At 47.3% G+C, this 18391-nt stretch overlaps 1 protein-coding gene and 1 long non-coding RNA gene across 2 annotated transcripts; one reads left to right on the plus strand and one right to left on the minus strand.

The window, feature by feature from the left end:
• Nucleotides 1-29: 29 nt before the first annotated feature.
• On the minus strand, nucleotides 30-2755 carry LOC541694 (myc transcription factor 7). Its single transcript, NM_001348556.1, has one exon. The coding sequence runs from the start codon at nucleotides 2614-2616 to the stop codon at nucleotides 499-501; it is 2118 nt and encodes a 705-aa protein (NP_001335485.1). The 5' UTR covers nucleotides 2617-2755; the 3' UTR covers nucleotides 30-498.
• A 4797-nt stretch (nucleotides 2756-7552) lies between these two features.
• Nucleotides 7553-7805, plus strand: LOC109943661 (uncharacterized). The gene is made up of 2 exons (XR_002266712.1): nucleotides 7553-7666; nucleotides 7753-7805. It is a non-coding gene; the product is annotated as an uncharacterized lncRNA (long non-coding RNA).
• The last annotated feature ends 10586 nt before the right edge of the window (nucleotides 7806-18391 follow it).

Below are 18391 nucleotides of genomic sequence, written 5' to 3' on the forward strand. Positions count from 1 at the left end.
CCCTCAATCCATGTGCTGTTCTTGGATCAAAAAGCCTGACTCCATTGCAAAGCGAAATCCTGCTGTAAAAATACATACATCAGGATCAGGGCATCGTCCACCGGATAGGACGACGGCTGATCCATATACTATACACAGGTTTGGATCCAACCCAACGCTAACATCGGTTGGTCGCTCACAACATGTACTTAATTAACAACAACGGTTGGACACTTGTTGGTTGCTTAATCCTGCTAATTAACACGCTACTAGCAAAAACACAAGAAGATGATGATGAACAGCAGCAGAAGCTCGGTATCATCATCCATCCATCCATCCTTCTAAAGTTTATACAGCACCGGCATCGTCGTCGTCTCCCTCCCTCCTGAATCTTTCTGCCTATCGTGTTGTAACCGTGGTGACCACGACGACAGGACAGTCCGGTGGTGAGTAGCAGTAGTATCAGTGTCGTCCCCTAATCCGGCAGCCACAGGCGAGCTGAGCAGCTCTCCTCCTTGATTACCTGCCCATGGCAGACCCGGGCTCCGCGAGGCGGCTGTAGAGCGCGGCGCTGAGCTGGTCCTGCGTGTACACGCGGCTGGCCATCTTGACGGCGACCTGCTGGATCATGAGGTCCTTGACGACGGACACGCTGGCGTGGTACACGTCCAGGTCGAGCTCGCGGAGCGCTGTCATCAGCCGCGCCGACGGGTGGTTGCGCTTGTGGCACTGCACGCGGATCATGGCCTCCAGCCCCAGGATCTTGGCGTCGATCTCCACCGCGTGGCAGCGCGGCCCGCCGTCGTGCCCGCCGAGCCCAGCGGAGTGCGAGGGCGGCCGCGCGTCGCGCTCCTTCTTGAGCGCCTCCACCTGGGTCTGCAGCGTCTCCTTGTCGGTCTCCAGCGACGTCAGCTTGCCCCGGAGCTCGTTGATGTAGGAGATGGCGTCGCCGAGCAGCGACGCCTTGTCCATCTTCGACACGTTGGGCACCACGGCGCGCAGCGCGTAGAAGCGCTGGTTCAGCTTCTCCCGCCGCTGCCGCTCCGCCTCCACGTGGTTCAGCGGCTCCTCGCGCCCGTTCGCGGGCTTCCGCCCGCGCTTTCGCGGCCGCTTCTCCGCCTCCGGTGGCGGCGCCACCACGCGGCTGCTCTCCACCTCGCGCACAGACGCGTCCAGGTCCGAGTGGTCGGACTCCGACTTGGCCGGCGCGCCCGTGCCCGTCGACGGCCGCGTAGTCGGCGCCGACGAGAAGGACAGCATGCCCTCGTTCGCCGTCGCCGCCGGGTGGTGGTTGGTGTTGCTCGCCCGGGAGGTGGCCTCCATTGAGCGCTTGTTGTTGTTCTTCGCGTCGTTCGCCGCGGCGGCCGTCATGGTCGCCGTGTGCTGCGAGAAGAGGCTCCCGGGAGCGGTGGTGAGGCTGGCGGTGGCGGCGGGAGGTACCGGCGACGGGTTCCTCCGGGCGTTGCTGTCGGCGCCGAAGCTGAGGATCTCGCCGGACTCGGGCTTGAAGAACGGCGGGGTCGCCGCCAAGGAAGGAGTGGACGCGAAGTCCGAGAAATTGAGCTCCCGGCGGAACGGGCCCTGGTGCGCCTGATTCTGGTGCTGGTGCTGCCGCTGCTGTGGAGCAGCCGGCGCCGGCGGGGGTGGCGGCGCGTGCACGGAGGGGCTGGGGTTCTCCGTGAGCGTGCTCGTGCTCCCGTTCTCAAAATGGATCTGCGGCGGATGCGGCGGAGGCTTGGAGACGGAGATCTCGGCCGACGGGTGCGACAAGGAATCCTTGATGTCCATGACCGGCGCGTCGGCGAGCCATAGCATGGACGGGTCCGTCTCCGCGTGGTCGGCTCCGGCGGCGGGCTGCTGCGACGACGGCGCCTGAGGCTGCACGGGCGGCCACGAGCCACCCCCTGCTCCGCCCCCAAAGAGCGAGCGGATCTTAGCCATGCTCTCGGCGGTCTTGAACACGACGTCGGTGGAGCCGAGCTCGAGCACCCCGGTGCCGACGGGGAAGCAGACCATGGTGCGGAGGCCGAAGTTGTAGGCCTGACGCGCGCGCTCGCACGGCGCGGAGGAGAGGCCAGAGGCGATCCATGTGGGCTGCCCGGCGAAGAGCGCCTGCCCGGGGAGGCCCGAACCGTTGAGAAACGACTGCGTCATGGAGACGAGGAAGAACCACTCGGTATCGGTGACCTCCTCCTCGACGGCCTCGTCGGGAGCCGCCGCCGCGCCGGAGATGAGGGAGTTGAGCTCGCGGAGCACGCGCTTGCGGTGCTCCTGCTCGGCCTGGGCGGAGGGCGTGAGCGGCTTCTGCTTGCGCTTGTCTTCGTCGCAGCCCTTGTAGTAGCCGTCCCCCCAGCCGAGCAGCGAGGCGCCGGTGGCGGAGTCAAGGGAGGACTGCCAGAAGATGGCGTAGGTCCAGGTCTCCCTCGACCCCTCTATCATGGCTTGTAGCCTCTGCTGCAGCGTGTCCTGGTTGAACCCGGGAGCCGTCGCCGCTGGCATCTGCGGCGGCGGCGGCGACGCCGCGGCGGCCGACGAGTTGCCGCCCCCGGCCGGCGCTCCCCAGGGGAAGGTGGGGAGGTCGGCAGAAGCCATGAAGGCCTCCATCATGGAGGCGTTGTCGTCCGTCCACAGGTTCATGGGGGAGGGCAAGGTGCAGTAGACCCGACGGAAAGAGGAGGAGAAATGGTGGGTGGAGACTGGGAGAGAGAGAGGGCGAAGGGGAAAGCGAAGGAAATGGTTCAGAATGCGGATTCCGTGGGATTATGGCGCAAACCCGAAAACGCCCGAGCCAAGGATGGGCGCTTGTCTCGCTTCTTGTCCGGCTGGGCGAGGGCAAATACGGGAACATGTCGTCGCCCGGGGTCAGGGCGGGACCAGGTAAAACGGGTAATCCCTCAGGTTGATTTAGGAGGGCAAACCTACATTCCAGGGCCAGGTTTGTGTAACCGCCGGGTTCCTAGCCCGCCTCCTACGAAATGGGCCCGGTTGTCAGTCAGATATCATGGTGTATAGGCCATAGGAATTAGGAGACATTTTCGTGGTTATTAAGGTTGCATACTTTGCTAAATCTCACGTGGGACTCGATAGGAGATCAAGCCCGCCTAGTGAGCTAGTCGAAGATATAGAACCTATTTGTTTTAACTTATAATACATCTGGAACTCTATATTATACTCTCTCTCTATTTTAAATTAAAATTCATTTACATAATTAATGAATGCATACAATACACATAGTATTTAATTTATATGTTATATATGTATATATATATATATATATTCATCATCCATTTAAATATAGATATAAAAACAAGAGCTAAAACGACTACTGTTTTGAGACAGAGAAAGTATAATTTAACTTAAATAATCTAGATGGGAAATAAACAGACACGTTATTGAACCTGATTTTATATAATCTAGAGGTTAATCCTATACATATGCTTACTTTAGCTTATTCGGTAAAAAGACCCACTATCGTGATAACTTGAGGAGGAATTACCTACCATTGCCACACCTTACACACACAAAATGTTTCATCTATTTTTCATTGCTCCCACTACGCAGCACATGAATAAAAGCAATATCTATACTACCTATTAAGACTCTAAGGGGTAGGCTGCCCCTGACATGTTCTGCCTTCCAGCGATCTGGACCGTCCAATACGCCATAAAGTCCCTCTGTCGTCCGATGTGTGCGCCCTCTTCCCCGACGCACACCTGCTCGCGATTCCTGTTTTGCCTCCCCTATTCGGATCCAAAACCCTAAGCGGCGGCGGCGCGGCGCCCGCAGCCTGGATCCCAAGTCCCGCTCCCCCTGTCAAGCAATCGTTCCTCCACTATGCTTACCTATCCCACGCCGCGTCGGCCTGCTTGTCCGCCCTCCCGCTCCCCCGGGGACCGTTGGTCGTCGCTTTCCAGGGGCCTCGACGTGCCCAACCTGACGAAGTGATGCGGGAGGTTCGTCTCCACCACGCCCTGCCCCAGGCGCTTCGACCTCCGCCTTCACATCCATCGCGAGCATGAGGCGGGCAAGACGGAGTCGTCGTCGAGCTCACCGTGCACAGCCGTTGTCGCAATTCTGAGATGTTTCGTATCCCCAACCAAAAGCCTTTGCCGCCGCGAGACCTGTTCGTGCTTCGCTCCTCCTCATCCTCTCCTCCGCACGAGCGTCACACAGCAACCGCTCCCTCTCCAGCAACGCCCCTGCCCTTCCTCGGTCCTCGCACGTGTTTGGATCTCCTCGCCTCACACGCTACACCTTCTCTCACACGCAGCCGCCGCACCGTCGACCCCAACCATTGCCGCACGGAGGTCCGCCTTGGGCCTCCACGATGCTCCCTACATGCAGTGGAGGGGCGCCAACTTCCTTGCCACGGGGGAGCACAACGGACACGGTGGAGGGCGCCCCAGTCTACGCCCGGCGGCCGGACCACGGAGGAAGGCAGCCAATGACACAGTGGTGAGCTGCAGCTTGTTCCCCTCCTATTGTTCGCTCCATCTATTTCTCAAGTTTTCCGAAATCCCTAACCCTAAATTTCCTCTCTATCTATGCAATCTCGGTCCCGGTCATCGGACCACAGAGGAACGACCAGGAGCTCGGCAACCCGGTCCCCAAGATGCAGTCGCGCACCTCCCATCTTTGATCCCAAAATGCTGCCACGCTTCCAACTTCCCTCCCCACTCCTTCCCATGCTACCTCTGGAGTCTGGATTTGACCTTGCGTGTGTTTAGGTGTGTTACAGGAGCCCATCCTGTTCCTGAAGCCGACCTCGTCGTTCCTCCACGCTGGCGTGGCCACCGTCGCCGTCGAGATCCCAGAGCCACTCAAGTCTCTAGACCACAAGGCCGAGCTCGTCGTAGTCATCTCCTGGCGTGGGCGTGACGTTCCTGAGGCGTCTGCCATGTACTTCGTCAGAGGTAATTTGAGAATTGCATCACAACGATGGAGCCTTTGTCACATATGTTTGTGCTCTATGTTCTCATTGAAATGTTAACATGAGATAATCAACGATGAACCATTCGTGAGATAATTAGGCTTTGTATTCTCGTTATGGAGAAAAGTTTGTGTGATTGCAGTGCCAAAGTGTACTAAAAAACCTTTGGTTTCATTTTTCAGAAAGGTTCATTTGGTGTGTTAGCTCTTTTTGTCATTTGGTGTGTCCTGCCTGCGCGTTTTACCTTAGATTTTTTAGTTCAATATATGTGATGCTTGTCCAATCGAATGGAATGGATAGCATCATATATGACTTGTAATCTTGATTTCTCCATTTTCCTTGGCAATGACTGTGCTGATTTTAACATAAGGTAGTTTGAAGAATTTTCTCTATAATTACAGATTTCAAGATTGATTTACACAAACTCTGGTCTTGCGATCTTGGCTTTAACTTCAAGCATTGTTTGTCTACTCTAGAAATGGCCACTCAATGATCGGAATTCTGGAAAGGTGAGACTTGTTTCTTATGTACATATAGATGTGCATAAATAGTGTTCAGATAGCTCATCTTCTTTACATGTCAAAGGCGAAAATTTTGTGTAGATTGTTACTAAATTGTTCAATTTTGCTATTCATCAATCTTATAGGCAACCACAAGTGTATCTCCTGTTCTATGGCAACCAACAAGTGGCATTTTGATGACTAATGACACGACTGACAATAATCTTTAAGAAGTTGTTCACTACTTTGCTTTGTCAAAGAATGATTCATATGTCATGTCTGCTTCTGGAGGAAAAATCTCTTTGTTCAACATGATGACTTTCAAGGTTGGGTTTATACTTCACTCTTTTCAGCAATTCTTCGCCCATGCAAGTATAGTAATAACTCTATACATATTTGTTGCATGCCAATTACCAATCTCCAAGTTGGTTTTCAAAGGGAATAGAGAGCCCACCCAGGATAATCTAAGGCTGCCAGAAATTAAGGGAAAGTTTGACCCATCTAAGGCTGCTGCCCTTGGGCTTAGGCCTGGTCCCAAGTACCGTGAACTTCAAGTTGGGAATTCTATACAGTCTGATCAATTTGATGAAATGGTTAGTCATGAATAAAATTTTTTTATTATGTTTGTTATCCTTTTGTAGTACCTTCTCTTTTTGTATGAGGCTTTTGCCATCTAGGAGACCAACAATGCCCGCAATTATATGTTCTGGGCTTTTTCCTATGATAGCATATGTTGTGATAAACAACGGTTGATAATTACTCTCTCTATATATTTCCATTTTGTTAGGCTGGAATTAACAGTTCAACTCACTTTTTCCTTCGCAGCATCGAGAAAGCTCCATGTCCTTTAAGACCATGGATGATGGCCAAGTTCTTTATGTTGTAAGTGCATAGCAGAATGTCCTGAAATGTTCGTATGCAATGCCCTGTTTAATATCTGGCTATCTAATCACCCCTGCTATCATATGCTATGATATCTTTCAAGTTCGCAAGTGATTCCATGCTTATACACCTACTGATACAAAACTAGCATCAGTAACATTTAGAGGAAGATACGATACTGTTCTCCCCATACAATGGGATGGATCTAACTGTTTCCTGTTTCAGACACTTTATTTTTTGTGTTCCTTTCCATGATCAATAAAGTGTTGCAAAATAATGCATAATGTATTTTTTATGAACACTACAGCTTACTGTTGAAATTGCTTAAGTGTTGCGAGCAACCAGTGATTATTCCATAACTTTGTCATAGCAGGGTTAGTCATTGCTAAAGTGCTCCGGAGCCTGCAGTCCATGTACGAGCTGGAGTCTGTCGGCAGCGTTAGTGGAGGGTGAGGTTAAATATCGACGAGGAGCGGATCGACCTGCATGTGAGGGACGAGTTGTCTGACCTCAAGGAGACTGACAATTTTGTTCTTTGGAATTGGACTTAATTTGCTAAAACTATTCAAATTAACGAGAATAATTTATTTTATAAACTACCGTGTTCTGTATTCAATTTTTATCCTTTGCGTGATACCTGCCCACCTTCTTTAAGTTACTTGTTTGTATAGTTGGTGTATGTTAAAAAATTGTAGAGCCTATATGAGATAGTTGTCGTTGGTTCAAAGGTGAAGAAATACTCTACATGTATCTCTACAGCATATGTACCATATGTTCACTTGATATTAGATTTATTTTTATAGATATCAAATATCGGGCATTGTACTATTAATTATAGCATGGTTTCCCTTGTTCTCAAATGTGGTTTCTTGCTTGCATTCCACAATTTAACTTAAATTTTATGCTACAAGCATCTTGTTTTGTTGTTTTTGTTGACACGTGTGTGATTTGAAAAATAAATGTCATGTGTTGTGCTTCCATGCATCCTCTAGAACAGTGTAATAGATTACTATGCCTTTTCTATGATACTTTTTATCTAATTTTTTAATATTTATATGAATTTAGTAATTTTCTTTTTAGTTTCCATACGGAAGTATGGGCACATACATATATATTTTTAAGGTACATAAACCTATTTAACATTTAAAAAATGCTAACAAGAGTATAAAATAATGACAATTAGTCATTCTATTATATTTCTGGACCTGCAATTGGATGTTGATGTTATGTTCTTGCCATAAAGTCCAATGTATCGTGCTAGCTGTACACTGATCTATAACAGGTGATCGACTGACTCGAGAATTTGCCGACGCTTGAAGAAGGACCTAATGTGAGCTTTTACATACTTGATGAACAGCTTGAGCTCTTGAGCAAGGTGGGGGTATTTTTGTATCCACTGGTCATGGTTTTGTTGGCTATTACTAATCGTGTGCAGATGGCCCCATTCACCTCTACCAACAGGTGCTGAATGCAGGGGATGACATGATTGGTGTTGAGTGCTTAGAAGAAGATTCTGATGGCAAGGTTCTATTTGTTTGAGGTTGCTTCACCATTCCCCAAAGCACATTGCATCTTGTTTTATTATTTCTTTGAATGCCGTCGTCGAGGCCGCTGCAGTTCGCGCAGACAACAGCCATCTTGGAGGTTAGCTGCTTGTTTTTTCGTCTCCCGTTTTCGATTGCTCGGTCACAGTAAAACTGCAAACTTGGCTCAATTTCATATTTTTGCTTTGCTCATGAGTTATGGATATATCCTATTAGAATGATTACTGTTGTGAATGTGCAAGGTAGGGAACACTTCGTAGCGTCCACAATAACTGTAGCTGCTCACTACTGCCACCACAATAATGCTTTTTAGACTGCCATTACACGGTGGAGAGTTGCTATGTTTTTTATGGAGCATTTCTGCAAAATGCAACTTCTAACCAGCTTTAGACGACCCATAAGACTCATCAATTGGATTCGTTGTGAGGATCAAGTTAGATTTTCCCCACTGGTGGTACTTGCAGTCACAGGAAAGCAATAAGCTAGATGATCCATCATGCCTACTCTTTCTAGGATATTCTATCTAATCATGGCTCCCATTCCTTATCTCTACTACACCATATGTACGAACCGTGGGCGTCCACAGCCTCACCATGCCCCCGCTCCTAGCCACGCGCGCGCCGTCGCCCATATGTCCGCGGCGCGCAAATCCAGCCCTGCCTCATCTGCAGTCCCCACAACGCGCTCCTTCCCCGCGGCGCCCAGACCCCGCTACGACTCGTCGCCCCTACCCTGTCGCCCCCATCCCATTTGCCTGCGCTCGTGGCTTCAGCCCCCGCCCCCGCGCCGGCACCCGAGCTCCATCCTCACGGCCTTAAAGCCATTTGCGTATGCCTCCGACCTCCCCGAGGGCGCGCACAAGCGCTACACCAAGTTCTTGTCCGTCCGCCGTCAAGCGCGACAAGGTCAAGAACGTGCACTTCTCCAAGGACGGTAGTCGGCTCCAGCTCACGGTCGTCGACGGCCACCGTGCCACCGTTGTGGCTCTCAACGACTCGGACCTGATCGACATCCTCGCTACGAGATCTACGTTCTCCTCATTCCCTTATCCTCCCCGCCTCTGTCACCGTCGTTCGTTGGACGCCCCCGACACGCCATCCCTCAACGACACGACGACGACGACGACCGCCGTCCGCTCCGCCTCGCCGTGGGGGACAGCCACGGCTGCATCGCCGTCAGGGACGCTTGCACACGGGTTGTGCTCCACTGGCTCAACCTCAACAAGGCACACGACATCGCGCCGGACTCTAGGGGCGGGGTGCAGGACCTGTGTTGGGTCCACCATGGCTCCGGCGGCTGCGACCAAGAGGTGCACGAATCTGGTCTGCGGCGCGCCGCCGCCGTTAGTGGTGGGGGCGGGAGGGGATTGGAGGAAGGGTTGGCCGCTGCGATCTGGAGGCTTTGCCCTGCTCTGCAATAAGTGAAGGTACGACACTCCTCCTCGCTGCCCGCTCTCGTGTCCGACTCCTATGCACCATCGACACCTGGATTGGATGGATGAATTGGAATTGGTTCATGTCGTTCTGATTTGGTTCCGTCGCATCTGGAGGCCTGGAGTAGGTGAGTAGATGGCTGGAGGGGCACGGGCAGCTGGAAGTCCAAAAATGACAAGGGATCTATCTTCACAAAAAGTGCTCCCGCCTGCTCTGGCCATCTACCGCGGTATTGCCCCTCCATCGTCCGCACGCGGCACGCGCCGTGCTGTTGCCGCCATCGCCCTGCCCCAGTAGCCCCTGGCATCTATCTTCACATTTGCCTTTTTTTAGCTAATGAGCAGGTGCTACGTGTTCTTCGCATCGCTAGGAAAGACGGCCAAGCAGGTACACCGTTCTTGCACGTCTTCATTTCTTTTAGGCGCCTGAATCTTCTCTGTTTGTGTTATGTTTTTCCCTTATGGTGCATAGACACTATGATTCCTATGCACTGACACTTTAAATGAGTGCTTGCTATTGCAGAACACAAAATAATCATCAAGCCTGACTTCATTGCTGATAATCTAGGCATTGCTGGTTATTATTTTGATTTTACAATAGGTATCTCATGACAGATTTATTGAGATTGACAGTTAACAATGCTCTCCCCCATTGTCTTGAACAAATCTATGGTGGCAGTAGTAAATACGATCAGCACGTCAGTCTCCTGGTTGAGCTTTTGTTCAAAATGTGTTTCTTATTTTGTGTGCTTTTGGCTTCTATTTATTTGTACCCTCTATCTCAACTCTCACTAATAGAATCTATGCCTCAAGGGCCATGGCAGTCCATGAATCAAAAACATCGAGTCAATGTAGCTGAATAGAAAATGAACCAGTTCTCTCGATAGTGATCCATGCACAAGGTTGTACTCAGAAGGCGGGCTGGCGCGTCGTCATTGATGAGTGTGCGGCGCAAGATCTTGCTCCGGATGACGCCCACCATCCGCCGCATGATGCTGGCCATCCAAGGACCATAGGTCTTCTAGCTGTTTATTTGGGGCATACTGTTTATTTGTACAAATCTGGTTGCAATCTTGGGACACATGCAAAAATATAGGAGTGTTTATTTGTGTTACAATCACAATCTCATAGTTACCACCAGTCAGCAAATTACTGCTATTTTGTTCACTTGGTACTGTTGTTTTGGTACTGCGGTGAAGCCAGTGTTTAATTGTTGTGTATGTATACCTTCGGTTTGGGATTTATAGAAGTATTATTTAGAAAATGATTGCAGTGTTACAGTAATGGTTACACAATCTGGTTTACCTGACCCTGGCTGATCATTAGTGGGGCAAGCAATTGATATAGATGTGAAAATCCCAGTCACTAACCACGCATACTCATAAGATCGCATCGCCCTGCACCCACATAGCACAGATCACCATATATGTTGGATGAATACATTTCTCTGGTTACTGACTGCGATTTTCACAACTATATCAAACTGGTTAGCTTCTCATGATGGAATGCAAAAAATATCTTTGTCTCATTCTTTGGTTATTGCTGCTTTGGTCCGTACAACCAGTTAGCTCCATAGTTTGGTAATGTTGTTTTGGTCTATAAAAGCCTTTTGTCACTTGATACTACAGTTTTGGTACTGCTAAATAATATCTACTTAACAGGCCATTAATTTGGATCTCCATCCCAAACCGCAAGGACCATTCTGTTTGTTCAACCGACATGCTCTGCGCAGTTAGCAACTTTAGTCTTGAATGTTTCAGATTTGCTTTTCGTGATCTTCATGCCTATTAATTAGAAATGGTCAGTTGTGTAATTAGTTACGAATTTGTTTTTCTAACTTGTTTGCGAAACATAAATCCCTCTACAGGTTCTGGCAGAAAGAAGGCCCATGTGATCTTGAAGAACAATACCTTGAACAACAAAATCGAAGGTAACTTGTGATGAACAGCTACTCATATTTTCTTTATTGTTCTGAGCAGATATCGCACCACACATTAAATCATCTTGCTCCACATGGATGCACAATAAATCATCTTACTCCACATGGATGCACAATAAATCATCTTACTCCACATGGCTGGTCTCTCCGAAAAATATGAGTAATGCTATCTCAGTCTATATATAATAATAGGGATCACCGTGAATTAAAAGATGAGTAGTGATCATGTCAGTTAAATGCTCATCATGTTTCTTAGGCTTTCTTATTTATATCTACATCTGTGTGAATTTTTTGTACTATAAATTTGTGCCTTCTCTTGCAAATTAATGCACAAAAAGGTGCTAACTTGCCCCCATATTTTTTGGTGCCATGAACAGGCTTCGCTTGCTGCAATTCCTGTGCTGTTTGGCTCCACAAAAGGAGCAGAGGTGTGGTGAGCAACTGAGCATGCCTTCAATTACCAACAATCTATTTAAAGTAAATGTTCATTACTCGGTTCCCTTGTTAGCTGTATTGTACAAGTGTTTCAAACTGTACATAATGCTTATAAATATTTTTGCTCCTTTCATTACTCGGCTACTTTGTTACCAGGAATCTGGATGTTTCAACTATATACCTAATCATTGACCATTTCTAAATGAATGCACTTGCTAGAAAATTATTTGTTCCTCGTGTTTTTCTTCTCATCCTGCCTGTTGGAATATTGCAGCTGATCACTCTTAAAAAACTGATGGGTCCTGGTGTGAGTGGCAGAGCTATTGGATAGGATCACCCTGAGGGCACTCAACATCACCACTGTTGTACAGAAGTAGGCCAATTGACATATGCACTTTGTTCATTTATGTTGGTCGATTCTACCCGGTTTAAAGAGACTAAAATGTGGCCGTTGTTGCTGGTATTAGAGCTTAATCACATCCTGATTATTCAAGATAAATATAGTGATCAACTGTGACATGTTTATAAGATAAATATAGCCTGTTACTGAACAAATACAATGGATTCAACTTCAGTCAAGACCAATATACATTGGATTTAGCTTCAGTCAAGACCAGATTGCTTCATATCCATGCTGGCCCTATGATCCTGTAACATTATTTCCACATTGAAAATTGAAAATGATAGTATTAGTGTATTACTATTGTACATTGTTTTATCTACATGTTTTTTGTTTTGCAAATAAAAAAACCTTGTGCTGCAGTTTACCGTGATTTTGATGGTCTAACTTATTTAATACATAATGTAAGCTTTTGTTAGGTAAGTACTCCAAGTTAAGTGATTTCTCATCTTCATGACTACAGAAACCAAAAAGTATGACTAGGTTTCTGTGATCAGAATGTCTTCGTTTCTATACTCCTGGATCACTTGAATAAATGTGACAATTGCTAAGCTTTTTGACAACGACTTTATTTGTCTGTCATTAAAAATTCTATATTGACTCTTTACAAGTAATTTGTGCAATATTGATAATGTTTACCTTACTTATTTTGCATATCACATTGATGCTTGTCTTTTCGTATCTATATTTCATACAATTTTTTTTACTTCCGTAGCAACGCACGGGCACATAACTAGTATATATATATGTCGGAGAGGGAATTCTCCGGCCGGGTGGCAGAGTGCACCCGCCCTAAATCCTAAGATGAGAAAGGGGCTTAAGCGTTTTGCCTATCCTACTAAGCGGACATCAAACACATGAACACGCGAGAGTTTAGAGTGGTTTGGGCCGCCGGAGCGTAATACCATACTCCACTGTATGTTGGATTGCTGTGGATGAGCTTGTGTTTATTAATGAGCAAATTCATAAGAATGCACAAGCTACTACTGTTTTGCTAACATCCTTGTGCAGGGATGAATACAACAAGGTGAGCGGCTTGGACAACGCCAAGCAAATTTGGGATACCCTCAAGATATCACATGAAGGAAACGACGCCACCATGATCACCAAAATGGAGTTGGTGGAAGGTGAGTTGGGAAGGTTCATGATGATCAGGGGAGAGGAGCCAACACAAACATACAACAGGCTCAAGACCCTGGTCAACAAGATTAGGAGCTATGGAAGCACAAGATGGACGGACCACGACGTCGTCCGACTTATGCTAAGGTCATTCACAGTAATTGACCCCCCATCTTGTTAACCTTACTCGTGAGAATCCCATGTACACCAAGATGACGCCCGAGGAGATTCTTGGGAAGTTTGTGAGCGGGCGCATGATGGTGAAGGAGGGTCGATATGTGGACGACGCTCTAAACGGTCCACTCCCCGTCCACGAGCCTCAAACCGTTGCCCTCAAAGCAACCAGCAGCAGGGAGACGCTACCAAGCAAGGTGGCACAAGTGGAGGCCGCTGGCCTCAACGAAGATGAGATGGCGCTTATCATCAAGCGCTTCAAGACCGCACTAAAAGGACGCAAGGAGTACCCCAACAAGAATAAGACAAGGGGAAAGCGCTCCTGCTTCAAATGCGGTAAGACTGGTCATTTTATTGCTCAATATCCCGATAATGAAAATGACCAGGGGGAAGAAAGACATGGGAAGAAGGAGAAGAAGAAAAGCGATAGGAAGGCAAAAGGCGAGGCTCACCTTGGCAAAGAATGGGATTCAGACTGCTCTTCATCTGACTTTGACGATGAAGGATTGACAGCCTCGGCCTTCAACAAATCTTCGCTCTTCCCCAACGAACGCCACACCTGCCTCATGGCCAAGGAAAAGAAGGTGAGTGTTCGAGATTCCTCCAAGTACTCTACTTCTAGTGATGAGGATTCTAGTGATGATGAAGTAGATTACACTAGCTTGTTCAAATGATTAGATAGAGCTAAAGTAGAAAAGATTAATGAGTTGATTGATGCTTTAAATGAAAAAGATAGACTGCTAGAGAGGCAAGAGGACATTTTGTATGAGGAACATGACAAATTTGTTAGTGTTCAAAAGTCTCTTGCCTTATAACTTAAGAGAAATGAAGTGCTGTCTTATGAGATATCTGCTTGCCATGAAACTGTATCTAGTTTAAAGAGTTTAAATGATGAATTAAATGCTAAGCTAGAGGAAGCAAATAAATCTAGTTCATGTGTAGAGCATGTTAGTATTTGTAATACATGTAAAGATTTTGATGTTGATGCTTGTAATGAACACCTTATGTCTATTACTAAATTAAATGGTGAGGTGACATGTCTTAATGCTCAACTTAAGACTTGCAAGGTTGATTTTGATAAGCTAAAATTTGCTAGGGATGCCTACACTATTGGTAGACACCCCTCTATTAAGGATGGACTTGGTTTTTGAAAGGAAACCAAGAACTTAACAAGCCAAAAGGCTCCCGTTCTCAACAAGGAGAAAGGGAAGGCCCCTATGGCTAATAGTGCTCAAAGGAATCATGCTTTCATTTATAGTGATAGAAAATTTTCTAGAAATGCTCATAGGAGTTATGATCATGATGTCTTTAATTCACATGTTATGTTTGCTTCTAGCTCGACTTTTGTGCATGGTAGAAGTAAACCTAGGAGAAATCATGTTGTGCATCATGTGCCTAGGAAAGTATGTAATGAACCTTCTACAATTTACCATGCTTGCAATACTTCTTTTGCAATTTGTTGTAAGAATGAAAAAGTAGTTGCTAGGAAATTGGGATCCAAATGCAAGGGAGATAAGACTTGTATTTGGGTTCCAAAGGCTATTGTAACTAACCTTGTAGGACCCAACAAGAGTTGGGTACCTAAAACCCAAGCGTAAATTGTCTTGCAGGTTTATGCATCCAGGGGCTCAAAGCTGGATTATCGAAAGCGGATGCACAAACCACATGATGGGGGAGAAGAAGATGTTCACCTCCTATGTCAAGAACAAGGATTCCCAGGATACGATTATCTTTGGAGATGGGAACCAAGGCAAGGTCAAAGGCTTGGGTAAGATAGCCATCACCAACGAGCACTCCATTTCAAAGGTGTTTCTAGTAGAGTCGCTTGGTTACAACCTCCTGTCTGTAAGTCAATTGTGCCACATGGGCTACAATTGTTTGTTTACAAATGTTGATGTTTCTGTCTTTAGAAGGAGTGATGGTTCATTAGCGTTTAAGGGTGTATTAGACGGCAAACTCTACTTAGTTGATTTTTCGAAAGAGGAGGCCAATCTAGATGCATGCTTAATAGCTAAGACTAGCATGGGCTGGCTGTGGCATCGCCGTTTAGCACATGTTGGGATGAAGAACCTTCATAAACTTCTAAAGGGAGAACATGTGTTAGGACTAACCAATGTCTGCTTCGAAAAAGATAGACCTTGTGCAGCTTGTCAGGCAGGGAAACAGGTGGGAAGCACTCATCACAGCAAGAATGTGATGACAACGCCAAGACCACTGGAGCTTCTCCACATGGACCTCTTCGGACCCGTTGCCTACCTTAGCATCGGGGGAAGTAAGTATGGTCTTGTTATTGTAGATGACTTTTCCCGCTTCACTTGGGTGTTCTTTTTGCAGGATAAATCAGAAACCCAAGGGACCCTAAAGCGCTTTCTAAGGAGGGCTCAAAACGAATTTGAGCTCAAGGTGAAAAAGATTAGGAGCGACAACGGGTCCGAGTTGAAGAACTTACAAGTTGAGGAATATCTTGAGGAGGAAGGTGTCAAGCATGAGTTCTCCGCTCCCTACACACCACAACAAAATGGTGTGGTAGAGAGGAAGAATAGGATGCTCATTGACATGGCGAAGACGATGCTTGGAGAGTTCAAGACGCCCGAGCGGTTTTGGTCAGAAGCTGTGAACACAGCTTGCCATGCCATAAACCGGCTCTATCTGCATCGTCTCCTCAAGAAGGCCTCCTACGAACTCCTTACCGGTAACAAACCCAATGTTTCTTACTTTCGTGTATTTGGGAGCAAATGCTACATTTTGGTGAAGAAAGGTAGACATTCCAAATTTGCTCCCAAAGCTGTAGAAGGGTTTTTACTAGGGTATGACTCAAATACAAAGGCGTATAGAGTCTTCAAAAAATCATCGGGTTTGGTTGAAGTCTCTAGCGACGTTGTATTTTATGAGACTAATGGCTCTCCAAGAGAGCAAGTTGATCTTGATGATATAGATGAAGATGATGTTTCGACGGCCGCAATACGCACCATGGCGATTGGGGATGTGAGACCACAGGAACAACAAGAGCGAGATCAACCTTCTTCCTCAACGATGGTGCATCCCCCAACTCAAGATGATGGACAGGTTCATCAAGAAGAGGCGTGTGATCAAGGGGGAGCACAAGAAGAACAAGCTATGGAGGAAGAAGCACCACCGGCCCCTCCAACTCAAGTCCGAGCGACGATTCAAAGAAATCACCCCGTCGATCAGATACTGGGTGACATAAGCAAGGGAGTAACTACTCGCTCAAGATTAGCTAATTTTTATGAGCATTACTCGTTTGTCTCTTCTATTGAGCCTTTCAGGGTAGAAGAGGCCTTGCAAGATCCGGACTGGGTGTTGGCCATGCAGGAAGAGCTCAACAACTTTAAGAGGAATAAAGTTTGGAGCCTGGTGCCACGTCCAAAGCAAAACATTGTGGGAACCAAGTGGGTGTTTCGCAACAAGCAAGATGAGCACGAAGTGGTGACAAGAAACAAGGCTCGACTTGTGGCAAAAGGTTATGCCCAAGTCGCAGGTTTGGATTTCGAGGAGACTTTTGCTCCTGTGGCTAGGCTAGATTCTATTAGAATATTATTAGCCTATGTTGCTCACCACTCCTTCAGGTTGTTTCAAATGGAGGTGAAGAGCACTTTCCTCAACGGGCCAATCAAGGAGGAGGTGTACGTAGAACAACCCCCTGGCTTTGAGGATGACAGGTACCCCGACCATGTGTGTAAGCTCTCTAAGGCGCTCTATGGACTTAAGCAAGCCCCAAGAGCATGGTATGAATGCCTTAGAGATTTCTTAGTTGCTAACTCTTTCAAGGTTGGGAAAGCCGATCCCACTCTTTTCACTAAGACTTGTAATGGTGACCTTTTTGTATGCCAAATTTATGTCGATGACATAATATTTGGTTCTACTAACCAAAATTCTTGTGAGGAATTTAGCAGGGTGATGACTCAGAAATTTGAGATGTCAATGATGGGCGAGTTGAACTACTTCCTTGGGTTCCAAGTGAAGCAACTCAAGGACGGCACCTTCATCTCCCAAACGAAGTACACTCAAGATCTTCTCAAGCGGTTTGGGATGAAGGACGCCAAGCCCGCAAAGACACCTATGGGGACCGACGGACATGTTGACCTCAACAAAGGAGGTAAGTCCGTTGATCAAAAGGCATACCGGTCTATGATAGGGTCATTGCTTTATTTATGTGCTAGTAGACCGGATATTATGCTTAGCGTATGCATGTGTGCTAGATATCAATCCGACCCAAAGGAATGTCACCTTGTGGCCGTTAAGCAGATTCTTAGATATTTAGTCTCTACGCCTTGCTTCGGGATCTGGTATCCAAAGGGGTCTACCTTTGACTTGATTGGATATTCAGACTCCGATTATGCTGGATGCAAGGTTGATAGGAAGAGTACATCAGGGACGTGCCAATTCCTAGGAAGGTCCCTGGTGTCTTGGAGTTCAAAGAAACAAACCTCCGTTGCCCTATCCACTGCTGAGGCCGAGTATGTTGCCGCAGGACAGTGTTGTGTGCAACTACTTTGGATGAGGCAAACCCTCAGGGACTTTGTCTACAATCTGAGCAAAGTCCCACTCCTATGTGACAATGAGAGTGCAATCCGCATGGCGGATAATCCTGTTGAACACAGCCGCACTAAGCACATAGACATTCGGCATCACTTTCTGAGAGACCACCAGCAAAAGGGAGATATCAAGGTTTTCCATATTAGCACCGAGAACTAGCTAGCCGATATCTTTACCAAGCCTTTAGATGAAAAAACCTTTTGCAGGCTGCGTAGTGAGCTAAATGTCTTAGATTCGCGTAACTTGGATTGATTTATAGCATACATGTGTTTTATGCCTTTGATCATGTTACTTATACATTTATGCAATTTGTTGCTTACTTATGGTGCTCAAGTTGTGCAAGGGATCCCCGGACCTCACAAGTCCACGTGTGAATGATGCACATATTTAGGGGGAGATGTGCTACAACTTGACCCTTTGAGACTAACCTTTGTGTTTAAGTGTACTTGATGTAGTCTCAAAGGTGAATTGAAAGGGAAAGGTGAACTTGGACCATGCAA

This window comes from Zea mays, chromosome 1 (genome assembly GCF_902167145.1).
Source record: "Zea mays cultivar B73 chromosome 1, Zm-B73-REFERENCE-NAM-5.0, whole genome shotgun sequence".
NCBI classification, from domain to species: Eukaryota; Viridiplantae; Streptophyta; class Magnoliopsida; order Poales; family Poaceae; genus Zea; species Zea mays.

Coding starts and splice junctions, on each gene's coding strand:
- LOC541694 (NM_001348556.1), bottom strand. CDS start 2,616: ATGAACCTGTGGACGGACGACAACGCCTCCATGATGGAGGCCTTCATG.